This window comes from Taudactylus pleione, unplaced genomic scaffold, assembly GCF_031769625.1.
Source record: "Taudactylus pleione unplaced genomic scaffold, aTauple2 ptg000015l, whole genome shotgun sequence".
Classification (NCBI taxonomy): Eukaryota; Metazoa; Chordata; class Amphibia; order Anura; family Myobatrachidae; genus Taudactylus; species Taudactylus pleione.
Window position 1 is genome coordinate 24,745,551 of NW_028284417.1, and position 16,618 is coordinate 24,762,168.

The window sequence follows — 16,618 nt, forward strand, 5'->3', positions numbered from 1 at the left end:
TATAGTGACAGATATACTGGGCACACATTTATAGGGACAGATATGCTGGGCACACATTTATAGGAACAAATACACTGGGCACACATTTATAGTGACAGATACACTGGGCACACATTTATAGGGACAAATACACTGGGCACACATTTATAGGGACAGATATGCTGGGCACATATTTATAGTGACAGATACACTGGGCACACATTTATAGGGACAGATACACTGGGCACATATTTATAGTGACAGATATACTGGGCACATATTTATAGGGACAGATATACTGGGCACATATTTATAGGGACAGATATACTGGGCACACATTTATAGGGACAGATATACTGGGCACACATTTATAGGGACAGATACACTGGGCACACATTTATAGGGACAGATATACTGGGCACACATTTATAGTAACAGATATACTGGGCACACATTTATAGGGACAGATATACTGGGCACACATTTATAGGGACAGATACACTGGGCACACATTTATAGTAACAGATATACTGGGCACACATTTATAGGGACAGATACACTGGGCACACATTTATAGGGACAGATACACTGGGCACACATTTATAGTAACAGATATACTGGGCACACATTTATAGGGACAGATACACTGGGCACACATTTATAGGGACAGATACACTGGGCACACATTTATAGGGACAGATACACTGGGCACACATTTATAGGGAAAGATACACTGGGCACACATTTATAGGGACAGATACACTGGGCACACATTTATAGGGACAGATATACTGGGCACACATTTATAGGGACAGATACACTGGGCACACATTTATAGGGACAGATACACTGGGCACACATTTATAGGGACAGATACACTGGGCACACATTTATAGGGACAAATACACTGGGCACACATTTATAGTAACAGATACACTGGGCACACATTTATAGTGACAGATATACTGGGCACACATTTATAGTGACAGATACACTGGGCACACATTTATAGTGACAGATACACTGGGCACACATTTATAGTAACAGATACACTGGGCACACATTTATAGGGACAGATACACTGGGCACACATTTATAGGGACAGATACACTGGGCACACTTTTATAGTGACAGATACACTGGGCACACATTTATAGGGACAAATACACTGGGCACACATTTATAGTAACAGATACACTGGGCACATATTTATAGTAACAGATACACTGGGCACACATTTATAGGGACAGATACACTGGGCACACATTTATAGTGACAGATACACTGGGCACACATTTATAGTGACAGATACACTGGGCACATATTTATAGGGACAGATATGCTGGGCACACATTTATAGGAACAAATACACTGGGCACACATTTATAGGGACAGATACACTGGGCACACAGTTATAGGGACAGATACACTGGGCACACAGTTATAGGGACAAATACACTGGGCACACATTTATAGTAACAGATACACTGGGCACATATTTATAGTAACAGATACAGTGGGCACACATTTATAGGGACAGATACACTGGGCACACATTTATAGTGACAGATACACTGGGCACACATTTATAGTGACAGATACACTGGGCACACATTTGAGATTTCTGTCTATTAAAACACCTCTGAAAACAGGATTTCGTATCTTTGTATAAATGCTTATCACTAGCTTATTGACTCTTACATGAACACTGGAACTTTAAGCTGAACTTAGGCTTTACATTCCACATTTAATAAAATTAAAATATAAATTTTGCTACAAAAGAAAAAAATAAAGAAAAAGTAAAAACTGTTGAGAGAAAAAAATAGTAAATGCATTTGTCTTAATAAGGATTTAGGGCTCTGGGCCTTTAATAAGTAAGACCTTATAAGGACTGCACCACCTGCAGCCGGTTCAAAAGACCTTGTTACTGCTGCATTGTAGTAATATTTGTTTATTTTAGCAGTCCTGCATGTTAAATACAGTATGAAATGTTATGCTGGCCATACACGCTACAATTATCGGGACGAGATCCGCGGATCGCCCGATAATTGTAGCGTGTGCGGGTGTCCGAGGGTTAAATATTGCTCGGTTGGGTATGGCGGATTGTTGGCCGCATCGGGCAGTGTATGCCCAGCCGCGGCCGACAGACAGGCATTTCCTGTGTTCCTTCCCATGGAAGTTACAGGGAAATGTCTCCTCCCCCAGGGGCAGAGCGCAGATGTCGGGGCTAATACACTGTGAGAGATCAGTATATGCCGCGGACATCTGCGGCTGGCAGACTGCCAGATAAAATGTCTGTCGGTCTGACAGGCATTTTATCTGGAAGTGTATGCCCAGCTTTAGACTGGCCCGGAAATTCATAAACAAGGTCCACTGATCCTCTGGCATTCTGCTTAACAGTACTGAATAGCTCTTACTTGAATATATATAAAGAGACACCAGGCTTTAGGATTATGAGATCAGCCATGTAAATCTGGGTACATATGACTTCACTGCAATGAGTTCATATGCAACATGCTATTTTGACTATGAAAATATACAGAGCACATATTATGAGCAAACCCTTAGAGCAGCCATTCTTTTCAGAGCACATTTTCTGCCGTAGTTCTCTGATCCCTCTGCTTATACTTCTACAAACCTGCCAGCATTCCTGAGTCTAAAATTGGGCCCCAGCAAATCACATCCTGATCCACCCACACAACGCACATGGGAGCACAGCACACTTTTCTGGTAGCCCACTTTGTATATCAGAATTAGTTCATACTTGCCCTCTGTGCTTTTGTGAGGGGGTATTCAATTGGGAAACCGGCCGACGTAAGCCCGACAGCTGGCTTCCCGATTGCTTTATCCCGGCGAGGGTTAAATGACAGACGTCTAAATCTAGACGCCTGTCATTTTTCCGACGCTGGGAGACCGGCACCTTGCATCCCGATCGAAGGGATGCCGGGCGCCGTGAGCGGACAGCCACGGGGGGGGGAGGGTTAGTTTTAGGGCACCCAGGGGGACTTAGGGTTAGGCACCCCCCAGGAGGGTTAGGCTAGGGGAAGGGGGGTTAGGGTTAGGCACCCCCGGGGGGAGGTTATGGTTAAGCACTCCCCCAGGAGGTTTAGGCAGCGGGGAAGGGGGCGTTAGGGTTAGGCACTTAGAGGGGGGATTAGGGTTAGGCACAGGGGGGAGGTTGGGGTTAGGCACCCCTAAGGAGGGTTAGGTTAGGTTGTACTTACCTAGGGACGATCGGGATTTCCAGCGCTGTCGGGCTGCCGCTGCCGGGATCTCTGCATCTGTCGGACTGACGCTGCTGGGAATCGAACTGCCGGCCATGCATCAGCCGGTATTTCATACCGATTCCATTTCCTGTTCCACACTAGTTTCTAGCTTCAACCATGGGTGCTGCAGAAATTGTGATTTATTGATTATTTCTGCTGTACTAGAGAGGTTTTAGCAGTAAAGACAAAGCCGAATAGAAAATGAGTTTATTGCATGTAATGGAAGCAGTTTGAAAGCTAAGAGCCTGTCCTGGCGACGAGCTGGAAGCGATCACGCTCTTCCTGGTTGAGGTCCTCTGTGCAGGCATCACCAGTGGCCGACGTATACATTACAAAGCAGTAGTCTGTAGTGCTATAGGATAACGCCATCTGGAGTTTGCTGTTCCTATCGTGGCAAAACATGGTAAATCTGGCACAAACCTATGGGGGCTGCATTGCGTATGAAAATGGAGGGACCGCGGCTGATATTGAAGGTATCTGCTGCAATCCCTTTCTAGTACAGTACATCTGGGGAATCCTAAATATTTGCGATTGCCCCCCCAAATATCCCATAAATATTTCATGATAAATAGGCCCTTAAGTGGTTAAAATGTTTCCTTATATGGTACATAATACAAATAAACCAAAAATAATATAACACTGTTATCTGCAGTTTTATATACTATATATTATTCAAGACATTTACAGGCTTTACTAGTTATGTTTCATAAATAGTGCAGATATTAAATTAACTATAAATGCTAATTTTATAATGCTAATTGGTGCATAGCTCCTAGTATATGTTGGAAGGAGTGTGCTCCTGCGCTGTTTCCTTTCAGCATCTGGCAGGTAGGACTGAGCCCACGTTCACTAGAACCTGCCAGAGCTGTGTCAGACAGGCCCGACCTCTAGCATATGCTACTGTGTATGCGCAGCATTTCAGTGCGTCTGTACTCCCTGCCATTCCATGAGGATGGACAGACCAAGGAGATTCTCGCAGTCCAGAGACACATAGCTGGACAGCTAGTATACTATACTACCACCGTTCTAGTACAGGGCGTCACCCATCCGCTGGTGTATTAGTCATACCATGCCCGGCACACTACAAGGCCCTGTAACACCATGAGCTCCAGACTGCCTATATATATGCATACTGCTGTTGCACCTGTTATGAGACCCAGAGCTTACTTAGCTTAATGACACCCGGAGATCACGACACAAAGACAAAGGCAGAGTGACATCATCAGCGGCCATATGCGCCACCACTATAACGCTGACATAAGCACAGTGCACACTTCTTTTATATTTGTGATATCTCTGTGCCATTTGCCACTTGTTGTTCTACATGATCCAATAAATCTAAGGGTCTCATTCAGACCCGCTCGCAAGCGCCGATGCGCTCGCAAGCGGGTCAATGTAGAGGCCCTGCGCGTGCACAAGCCCCGGAGCGAGAGAGAAATTCTCTCGCTCCGGGGCTTACTACAAAAGGGGCGGCTGTCGATAGTGATCGACAGCTCGCACCGTTTTGTAGGCGGGGGAACGCCTGCCATTTGGGGGCGGCCCCACTGATATCACTCGTGATGTCAGTGGTGAGCTTCCGGCTCTAATAGAGCGAAAGCTCACTGGGGCTTGCGGCAGACGAGACCCTACCACAAGGGTCTCGTCGCAAGCCCCGATGGTCGCGATGGTCTTGACCATCAAGACCATCAACCTGGCCACTCGCTAAAGCTGTGGGTGGTCACCCACAGCCTAGCAAGCGGCCAGGAGGCCGGGCCGGAATAAAGATGCGGCCGCCCTCATTCAGAGCGAGCGCTCGCATTTTGCGAGCGTCTATGAATGAGGTCCTAAGACCACGTGTGGACTATCCACCACCAGCACAAACTGCATTACAAACTTAACACCAAATGCATCTTGGCCAAGTACATTATACCCTGGTTTAACTATTATCTGGAGAACTACAGCTTTCAAGCACAATCCCTTTGTGGATTATAGTGACAGTCTACTTTGCTTTCAGGTCATACCCAGACTGCTTACTATTGTATGGCTGGCAGCAGTTGTATCGTAGATTCTTCCTGTTGTCCAGCCTGGAATCCAGAATTTTCAATGGGAGGCGCAGAAATTAGTGAGTTTTGCTTGTCCAATCAGGAGTCCATTCCAAGAGGGTAGGCAGATATGATTTAGCTACTGCCCTGAGAAAATGGGGAAGTAATAATTCTATGAAAACAAAATATGCACTGCTAGCAAGGACTAGGGATAACAATGAGGGCAAATTTAAAAGTTTAAAATAAAGGTATTGCATATGTAAGCTACATTGGTAATACCTATAGCTACTATGGGGGAATGGGTATGGATTGCCGGCGGACGGGATGCCAGCGGTCAGAACTAACCCTAACCCCCCTTCCTGCACTGTAAACCTAACCTCCCCTCGGTGGTGCATAACCCTAATCTCTTCCCGGGGATGCCTAACCCCCCATCCCCTCTAAGCCTAAGCCGCATACTTACCTATGGGATGGAAGTGGTCGGGATGCCGACCAGGGGCTGGCTGGCAACTTTTAGCCTGGGGGTCAAGTACAAGACAGTGGCCCTGATTTACTGATAATCCATCCCAGTAGTAGTCCCACCCTTGTAGTGCCCCCAGTGGAGGTCCCCCCCTTGCAGTGCCCCTAGTAGCAGTCCCCCCCTTGTAGTGCCCCTAGTAGTAGTCCCCTCCTTGTAGTACCCCTAGTAGTAGTCCCCCCCCTTGTAGTGCCCCTAGTAGTAATCCCCCATACAGTGCCCCTAGTAGTTGTCCCCCCTTGTAGTGCCCCTAGTAGTAGTCCCACCCTTGTAGTGCCTCTAGTAGTAGTCCCCCACCATGCAGTGCCCCTAGTAGTTGCCCCCCCAGTAGATACACACGTAATTAAAAAAAAAAAACATTTACCTGAATCCCCGCTCCCGCCGCCGCCATCTGCTCCTCCGCCTGTGCCCCCGGGCAGCTCTGCTTTATGGGAGAGATGTCATGATGTCTCTCCCATTACCCACTGCAGGAGCCGGAAGCTGACATACTCTCATTGGCTGCTAGTTAAAACAAACACACAGCTGCCGGCGCCAGCGGCTTTGTGTTTGTCACTGTGTAGAGCTGACCGAACTCTGGGCCTGATTCAGAGCCGGACGCTATTTGCAGACGGTCGTTCCAAAAAAGGGGCCGGCTATTTAAATTGAGCGCTCGCTCTTTGCGGTTTGTTGACGCCTCTATGTCTGAGCGAGCGAACGAAAAATGCGCTCGCTATTTTGTAAAGACGCCCCTTTGCCATTCGCAACACACATCATCTCCGGTATTTATTAGATTAATCGGGAACATCGAAAGGCATCTGAACTGCTCGCAGTGCTTGTGGTAGGATTTACTTCCCGCTATCACTGCAAGCAGTTCAGGCTAAAAAGACAACCAAGTGACGTGGTCAATGACGCTCCTTTATTAATTATGCACTCCCATTAAACGCCCTTTTGACCGTTTGGCACGCCTGCGTTTGGATCTCCACTCCCCCGTTTTCAAGCACCTTCCCCTCTTACCACCCACAAACGGTACATTCTGTCAATCACATTAGCAGCCCCTCGCTGTTTTGCGAGTGCACGATTTCCGACCACAATGACTGGTTTACGCATGCGCATTACGACCCATACGCATGCGCAGTTGTGCGAACATCACTCAGAGCGAACGAGCGGCCGCTTCCGAGCGGCTCAGAATCAGGTCCTCTGTCCAGTCAGCACTACACGCGCGGTGCAGCTGTGTCACAGAGACACAGTCTGCCCGCGGCCCGGGACAGTATATGGCGCTTTGACCCGAGGGACACATGGCACCCTGCCCCCCGGCCCAGCCCGCCTCTGATGCCGACGTCTGTATTTTCATCCTATTCGGGATAGTAGTGTCGGCAACTTCACCCTCTTCGGCATTCCGGCGTCTGTATATCGACGTCTGGCATTCCGTACGCCGGCATCGTGACTACATCCCACTATGGGAGAGTGAATGACTTAACATTGTCTTTGGATGAATTCAGCCCCTCATTGCTGCTGGCAGGCTGCAGAGTGGAGCTGCAATCAGACAAGCGAAACAGAGCACCTGAACTAATCAACTTATATAGAGAAGTAGGGAACTGTTAGGTTCAGGGAAAGTAAAACAGGGGTTTAATGCTAGCCTATTAGGATAGATCTGGGGTGGATTTTAGTAGTGCGATTGATGCCTGAGCAGATGGTTGAACTGGTAGTCAGTCAGCCTGTGATAGTTTATTGCTACGAATCTTTAAGAGGAAATTATTTTGTTTATGAAATTTGTCTGCCATCCTGACAAAAAGAGCAGACTGTTACAACCAAGGTTGCATTGTGAGTGTGATCTTAAAGGTGTCTGTGTCGCACTACATTTTCATTTGGGCTCGTCATGTTTCTCTGTCTGATACATTACAAAGTCCAGCAGCACTGTGGCATATAGGACCTCATTCAGAGCTGCTCGCAAGATGCGATCGCTGGCTTGCAAAAAGGGGCCGGGTATGCAAATCAAGCGTTTGCTCTTTACGCTGTAAGGACGCCCTCTATGTCTTAGTGAGCGACGTCAGTTAGCGTACGCTGGACTATAAAACCTCCCACCTGTCACTCGCAGCACGCATATCTCCGGGAAGTGTCTGATTAATCGTGAACATCGAGGGCCATCGAAGCTGCTCGCAGCGCTTGGGGTTGACCTAACCTACCCCAAGCACTGCAAGCAGTTAAGGCTAAAAAACAACCAAGTCACGTGTGCAATGATGCTAATTTGCTAATTATGCACACCCATTAAACACCGTTCTGATGGTCAGACGCCTGCGTTCGCACATCCACACCCCCGTTTTCAAGCACCTTCCCCTGTTATCACCCACAAACGGCACAATCTGTCACTTAAAATAGCGGCCTGACTGCAGGCTACGGGCGAGCACTTTCCCATCGCAATGACTGGTTCGCGCACGTGCATTGCAACTCATATGCATGCGCAGATTGTGAAAAATCGCTCAATCCGAGCGAGCGCAGCATAATGTCCGGGTCCGAATGAGGTCCATAGTGTTTATCATTACTGTCTTACAATTTGGTATAAAAGATCAACAATATAAAGGTCGATAGTCGATAGGTCGAATCCAAATGATTGACATGCAATGGGTTAAAAGGTCGACAGGTGAAAATGGTCGACACTTTTTATTTAATCCTAATCCTCTCCCTAACCCTCCCTCTAGTGCCTGACTCTAGCGCTCCCTAACCCTCTCCCTAATGCCTAACCCTAACCATCCCCTATGGCAGCCTAACCCTCCCCCAAATGCCCTCCCACTAGCCCTCACTCTAAACCATAAAAATGTTGAAAAACCATAAAAAGGTAAAATTTTGTGTCGACCATTTGTGTGCCGACCATTGGAACCTGTCAACCTTTTAATCCTGTCAACCTTTTGCAATGTTGATCTTTTGTACCTATTGACCTTTTCTCCAGGTCGACCATCTGGTGTCAACCTATTGACTGTTGACCTATTCGTTGTCGATCTTCTATCTAGATACTGTGGTAAACATATGAAGATGGCATTAGCCATTGTAGCCTATAGGCTACATACTGCAAAAAGTACCAGGAGAGGGATTCATGCAGTGCCGGTGCTTCCACTAGGCAAGCTTGGGCAGCTACCTAGGGGCGCCGGCCACTGGAGGGTGCTTCTGAGTCCACCCTAACTACGGAGGGTGCAGGGGGTGCGATTGCTATGGCGCGATCACACCCCCTGCACCCTCCATTTGCCGGGCACCCACTGAGATTGTGTTATCAGCGGGCGCCCGGCTCCTCGCTCCCCCCCCTCCCGCAGTGCACTATGGGAATGACATCATGACGTCACTCCCATAGTTCTGAGGAGTGGGCGCAAGGGATGGCAGCAGGCACTGGAGCGGGGATTAAGGTAAGTTTTTTTTTTGTGTGTGTGTGTGTGCTTCGGGGGGAGCTTACTACAGGGGGCCCTACTGGGGGCATCATTTGGGGGCACTACTGCGGGCTTACTACTGGGGGCATCATATGGGGCACTACAGGGGCCTTACTATTGGGGGCACTACAGGGGCCTTACTACTGGGCAGTAGTGGCTCTAGGGCGGGGCCGTCGCCCGGAGCACCATTCTATCCGGTGGGCGCTGGAAACGCCCACACTCCCTCCCGGCGCTATAGTGATTATGTAGCTTCAGTGGGAGGGAGTGGAGGAGGGAAGGGGCGGCAACACAGGATGGCGCTCGGCGCAGCAAAGCCTAGCCCCGGCCCTGCTACTGGGGCATCATATGGGGGCACTATTGGGAGCACTACAATTGGGGGCACTACGGGGGCCTTTACACTGCTGGCACTTCAAAGGGCATTACTACTGGGGCACTGTAGGGAGCTTTACTGCTGGGGACACTACTAGGGCATTACTACTGGGGGCACTACAAGGACAGCTACCTAGGGGCGCCGGCCACTGGAGGGTGCTTCTGAGTCCACCCTAACTACAGAGGGTGAAGGGGGTCCATGGCACTATGGCAAGAGCGCACCCCCAGCGCCTCCATTTGCCAGGCATCCGTTGTGTTACCAGCAGACGCCCGGCTCCTCTCTACCTCCCCCCCCCGGTGCCGGCCGGAGGACGAAGCTCGCTCCTGAGCTCCGGGTCCCACAGTGCACCATAGGAGTGACGTCACTCCCATAATTCCGAGGAGCGGGCACCGGGGACAGCAGCAGGTACTGGAGCTGGGTTTAAGGTAAGTTTTTTTTTTTCTTCGTGTGCGCGTGCGGTTTACTTTAGTGGGCACTACTGGGGGCATCATATGGTGGCACTACAGCGGGCTTACTATTGGGGGCACTACAGGGGCCTTACTACTGAGGGCATCATATGGGGGTACTACAACTGGGGGCGCTACAGGGGCCCTTACTACTGGGGGCACTTCAAAGGGCATTACTACTGGGGCATTGCAAGGAGCATTACTACTGGGGACGCTACAAGGGCATTACTACTGGGGGCACTGCAAGGAGCATTACTACTGGGGGCACTGCAGGGAGCATTACTACTGGTGCACTGCAGGGAGCATTACTACATGGTGCACTATAAGGGTATTACAACTGGGGGCACTACAGGGGCCCTTACTACTGGGGGCACTACAGGGGCCCTTACTACTGGGGGCATTGCAGGGAGCATTACTACTGGGAGCACTATAAGGGCATTACTACTGGGGGGACTGCAGGGGGAATCATCCCTTTAATTTGGGTCATGTGAATATTATTAGGGTGCTGTGTATGTGTCTGTGAGCTGGGCGGAGGGTTTGGGGGAAAAACAGGGGCGGCATTGTGAACCTTTACCTAGGGCGCCCTGAAACCTTTTACCGGCCCTGGATTCATCGGATCCCTCCCAGGCACATTCCACTAGTGCATTGCGCAGGGGCCCCCACAAACTGAAAGTAAAGTGATCACTAATGCAATCAGTTTACTTTTACACACGGCAGGAACCCTTGTCCATTCATTTGTTTAATGATACATTCCGGCAGTACTTGAAGTGGCAATAAGAAATTATAATTATTGGGTCAAAAACTAAATAATAAATGGGCCCCTTAGAGTTGGAAGGTGGCATGTCATAGCTCAACTCAATTGTCCAATATTTGTGTGTCACATGAAAAAGCCCCCAGTACTTTCTCAGCATACAGAATAAATAAATAAATAAATGCATTTGCACCCCTTACATTGTATCTATTGTGGCATGGACCTGAATACAAGAGATTTTAAACCAAACTATTCAATATTGTTTAAAAAAATAGTAATGTTTGGATATTTGTCATAGCATTTTGGCACGTCATCTATTCAAGAAAAGATGAATTTCTAAAGTGATCTTTTTTGGTAATTGAGCCTTCAATGATGTGCAGAACTGTCCACTGAATTGTCTATTGCTGTGGATTTTTATTCTGTTTAATAGTTCTACAATAATAGTTGACAGTGCTAGTTGCTGTGATTAGTGTGGAAGATTACTATAGAATCTGAAATGCTAACTACTGATCATTGAACTTATAGGAGGTAATTGACAAAGAGAAAAACACAGTTTTAGAGCTACTATATGCCCCTGCTCCAGTTTCAATTGTCAGTTGCTTGGAATATTTCCTTGCACTGAGCATCTACAGCTTTTTAGCAAATTATCAAAACTTGATTTGCCCAGGGTGCAACTGAACTGGGCCCCACCGTTGGCCTTCAAAATCAAGATTCCTGGGGCAATATGGGGTTTTAGGTGTATCAGCGCACATTATGTGTGATAATACCGCTTCTCCCCCATGTATTAATGTGGAGTTGGGTGGTAAATTTCAGGGCTACTGTATGCACTGGCATTATTGGCGCTGCTATTTACAAGAGAGCGCACTGATATGCTAGGCAATGTATGAACGGTCAGTGGCACTGACCGTTCCAACAGCTGTAGCTAATGATTTTGACAGCTGTTTTTACCCTAACACCACAGCAGGGACAGAGCTGTCCCTGGCTGCAGTGGTTGGCGGGTTCTGACCTGAATGTGAGATCTCACGGTGCTTCTGAGGTCTCGTGCATGCCGTGTGGAGCCAGCCGGGAGGTGAGACACGGCGTATCACTAGACTGATGCGCTGTGGGCTCTGGCAGGGATTGCCGGAGGGGAGACTGCTTCTTGCTTTGCCTCGATAAAGAGGCAAAGCAGGAAGAGTTATAGAGGCATGATGCGTGCCGTTATAATACATGTACCCACTGGATAGGTAAAGGGATCCAGGCACCCAAAGAAGACTCTTGTTTAAATAAATAACCTTTTACTTCAAAGAAGAGATGACGTGAGTTGCTTTTAACTGAGATGGTCAGAGTTAAGGTCTATAGCAAAGAAACTAATTACTGAGAATGGTATCCTATTTGTGAGGCCCCTTGTCAATCTAGTGCATACAAACACAATAATAATTGATCTATCTACAAACATAGTTGCATCCATCAGTTGTTCCTTGCCTGGTGCAACATATGATTCCAATTAGATGAATGAAATAGTAACTGTCAAGGTAATGACTAGCCATAGAAAGTAAACTTTTTGAATATCAATATTTCCATGTTGTCAGACTAGAATGATATTTGGGTACCAAATTGCTATGATAACCTAAAGATCACAATTCTATTTGTTATGGTAGATCATCATTTAACAAGGGAAACTCAAGTCTCCACAGGTCAGGTCACCTCCAAAAAATGACAGAATATTGATGGCAACCATATGCATATTCTCACGGTGTCAGGTTCCTTCCAATTATTCAACTATCAACTATAAAGACTGCCAAGAACTGGTCTCTATATGATCATTATAAGCCACATAGGGGTTTTGCATTTTGTAATGTTTTACTGTAGTTTCAAGAGGTAAACAAAAAACAAATCCTTTGTCATCCAAGTGGATTATATACTGTATGTGTGTACATTTTTAGGGGTAGGTCAAATAAGGTTTAGTATGAGAAGTTTATCAATACTAATATTTTTTATTTGTAAGTATTAAATATAGAAAAAAATGGGTAGAAGAAATAAAGGGTATAGTTTTTCAAGATTCTGCCCATGTTTACATTCACATATTCAGGCTGGTTTCATTAATTTGCCCTTAATTATCTACTTCTATCAAGTTTTCAGACAAGAAATATGTAAGTATATTTATTTACAAAAAATGAATAAGTAGAAAACTAAATGGACACGAGACTCTGGGCGGTTGTTCGTTCTGAAAAAAGGGGTGGCTATTCAAATGAACCGTTCGCTCTTTGCGGTCTGTTCACGCCTCTATGTCTGAACGAGCGAACAAAACTTGCGGTCGTTTTTTTGGAAACTACACCCCCTGGCCGCTCGAATCCTACGTCATGTCCGCTATTTATTAGATTAATCGAGTACATCGACCAGCGTATGAACTGCTCGCTATTCTTGTGGTTGGTTTTCCTACCGCAATCATGCGAGCAGTTCTGACTACAAAATAACCCAGTGACGTGGTCAATGACGCTGCTGTATTAATTATGCACACCCATAAAATGCCCGTTTTGACCTTTAAGCACGCCTGCGTTCTGATCTCCACTCCCCATTTTCAAGCACCTTCCCCTGCTACCACCCACATACGCCTCCTCCTGTCACTCAAAATAGCAGGCATTCGCTATTTAGCGAACAAACGATTTTTGGCCGCACTGACTGGTTCGCGCATGCGTATTACGATCCGTACGCATGCGCAGTTGGGCAAACATCGCTCGGAACGAACGAGCGGCCGCTTACGAGCGGCTCTGAATCAGACCCTCTATTCCCAACAAAAATAACTTCAGTATACTGGCAGTGACAAGACAATTTGGGTCTCCTCTGTTTCTACCGAACAGCCTGACCTGCACATCAGGCCATGCATTGTACTTTTGTGTTACCATGTGAAACGGTTCTTGGCTATGGTGCAGAGAAGGAGGTGTAGCCATGTTCCCAAAATTGTGTCCATTCCCTCTATACCATCGTGACTCCATTTTGTGGTCCCATGTCATCTTCATGGGGCCCAGTATGCACAAAGAGGCTGGCCAAGCCTTCCAATTGACCATGGCCCTAGTACATCAGGGTAGTAAGCTGTTTTAACAATCTGGTTTTGTGTATGAGACGACACACAAAAGGAACATAAAGCTGCTTCTTTGCAAATTTAATCTCAAATGTAAGCGTCACTATTTGCAAAACAGTGTGTTTTTCCCTTAATATTAGTGCGATTTAAATTTTTTGCTTAGTAAATCTAGGCCATAATCACTTTATCAAGGTGTAGATAGGATTGGCATATTTTCTGGAGATCGTTACATGAGAACCATAGATCTTGTATGCCTATCGTTTTGAGCGTGGTACATATTATCGCCACCTAAATGTCAATGTGTTCTAAATGAGACACATTGTTACATTATGCCAGATATGTGGCATGCCAAATGTGCTTATATTCATAGTGGTGGTGAGTATTGCTGATCCTAAACCTAATCCCAACCCTCATTGCAGCCTATCCCTAAAATTGTCCTACTGTACATCAGCTGTTGACAGCTTATTTGTCGACATTCAGGATGTTGTTGACATTTTATCATTGTCAACATTCAGACAACGTCAACATCGTGTCGACAGTCTGAAAGTCCACATTGTGGCCGTATAACGCTGTTTTTATGTGTAAAGTTTACCATAGTTGTCAAAAGGTTACATGAATCTTGAAAGCTTGCCGTGTTTATGGAATAAGCAGGCGGTAACCAGGTATGGGGGCCCCATAATAAATTTTCCCCATGCCCCCCCCCCAGCCCTGTAATACCCCCCTCCAGCCCCGTAATAATTACCTCCTCCTGAGCCCAGTGTGCCACTCCATCTCTGCTCACTGAAGCTGGGAGGAGGCGTGTCTGTGGTCCAAAGATGTCATCATAGCCACGCCTCCTCCCAGCTTCTAAAGGTGCCCACACACATACCGATGTCCTCACGATACGATTTTATGGCCAATTTCCTCATGAACTTTCACGGGAGCTCCCTTGCCGTCGTGATCACGATTTGGAGTTAAAAATGTCCAATCTGACTAAAGATCTATCTTGCAGCCAATGCATTGTATCCCAGATTGGCTAATCTGCCCTACAGCACGGCAGATCAGAAGATGCGATGTACGACGAGCGGGGATGCGCATCGGCATCGTGCTCATGAGTATAAACTCACGATTTGTACTATTTTTACCCGATTCGTCGTCACGATTCGTTGAAATCGGCCAAATCGTTTAAAATGTCGCTATGTGTGTGGGCACCTTAAGAGAGCTGATGTCATTTTTAATCAGGTGCCGGTCGTGAGCCAATCGGAACTCATGGATCAGCAGCCGCTGCTGATTGGCTTCTGGTCAGCAAGTTCCTATTTGCTCGCGACCGGCTCTTGAAAAAAAAAAAGACATCGGCGCTGGCTGTACTTGGTAGTGCAGGCGGTTGCTTGCTGGGCCGGCGGACCCTCTAAGCCGCCGGGCCCCATAGCAAATGCACCCCTTGCACCCTCTATAGTTACGCCAGCGGGAATGAGCTAGTCTTTACCAAATAGCATTTATATTCAATGTTTCGGTTTTCTATCACAAAATTATTTTAGTATCAGTCCACTGGTTAAGTAACTAAGTTAAATTGTATTTCCTGAATTTATTGCAAAACTTTTCAATAAGAAAGCAAAAAAAAAACCAGGCAAACTAAACCGTTACATAGCATAGAGCGACATTTGAGTGTGTTCATTAGAAATATCTTGTCTGGCCGTGAAATGTCATGTGTAAACTGTTATTAGTGCTAAAATAAAATAGTCCAGTTATCCCTCCCATCTGTGTCGGAGCTGCAGGCATTGTGGGTAAGCTCTATGCTCTATGATTGTGCTTGCAGAGTATTTCAGTGATGCTTAGTTTAACCCATTACTGCTAAACAAACATAAAATAAACATTTCACATCTTACTTTGTAAAAATGATTTATCAATAGTCCACAAACAATATAACTCCTATACATTTTTTGCACTGATCCTTGGGCTAAATCAGTAGAACATTAATAAGTGTAATGAAAAATAATACAATATATTATAAATAAGCAGATAACAGCGTGTGCTGCTAATACTAGACCATGGTCTCTCTCCAATGTAAATAGACATGATGTTCCTAACAGTTTATTCAGTAACTGTAGAGTGCTCACATTGTGTTATGTTTAATATTTCTGTGCTTGTGTACATATATATTTATATGCTAGATAACATTTGCTTATACTAGTTATCTATAAGACATATGTTCATATAGGCTAATGTAGCAATTACCAATGACATAGGAGGACAGAGTGCATTGGTACTTACCTGCCTTGCTTATACACCTCAGGTATTCCTCTCATCTGCCAGTGAACTCTGATCTCAGCACTCACACTCCACGACCAAAGAACAAAGAGGGTGCATATCCCAAAAAAGCTGGTGGCAAGCATGATACCTTGTAGTCTATAGACCAAAAATAGTCCAAAGAAGAAACACTAACATTCAATGTATTTTTTTCTTGAAGACATTGGTGGGTCATCTCATTATTAGAAGGATGTTTACCCATACAGAAGAGAAACGCCACTCAATATTTAATCTGGATGCGGGGGAAAGCAATTTCCACTAAACCTATAAATCTGTCTACGTCAGATGGCTGGGATTTTCAAGCTGTAGAGAATTCGTGTCTCTTTCTGAAACGCTTTTATGTTTCCTGCTTAGGGCAATGTAGAAAATCGTTAAAATGGAAGATGTGGAGCATTTGGACAAAGCTTCAATTGAGCAGCGGACATGTAATGATCTGCAGAAATCAGCCAGTTATAATAACATTTTCCTGTAGCCACTTGTATCATTATGTTTACCATACAGTATATGAATGGCACTCATTTGATTAAAATAC

The 16,618-nt window shown here is 46.1% G+C and overlaps 1 protein-coding gene across 1 annotated transcript in view; it reads right to left on the reverse strand.

Annotated features, from left to right (window-relative positions):
• The window catches only part of LOC148542183 (gamma-aminobutyric acid receptor subunit rho-1-like), a 130,194-nt gene extending 113,984 nt beyond the window's left edge, over positions 1-16,210 (reverse strand). Inside the window, exon 1 of the mRNA XM_088470782.1 lies at positions 16,051-16,210. Within this exon, the coding sequence (XP_088326908.1) occupies positions 16,051-16,172 (122 nt within the window). The 5' untranslated portion in view covers positions 16,173-16,210. The remainder of the gene's footprint in view (positions 1-16,050) is intronic.
• Between the last annotated feature and the right edge of the window lie 408 nt (positions 16,211-16,618).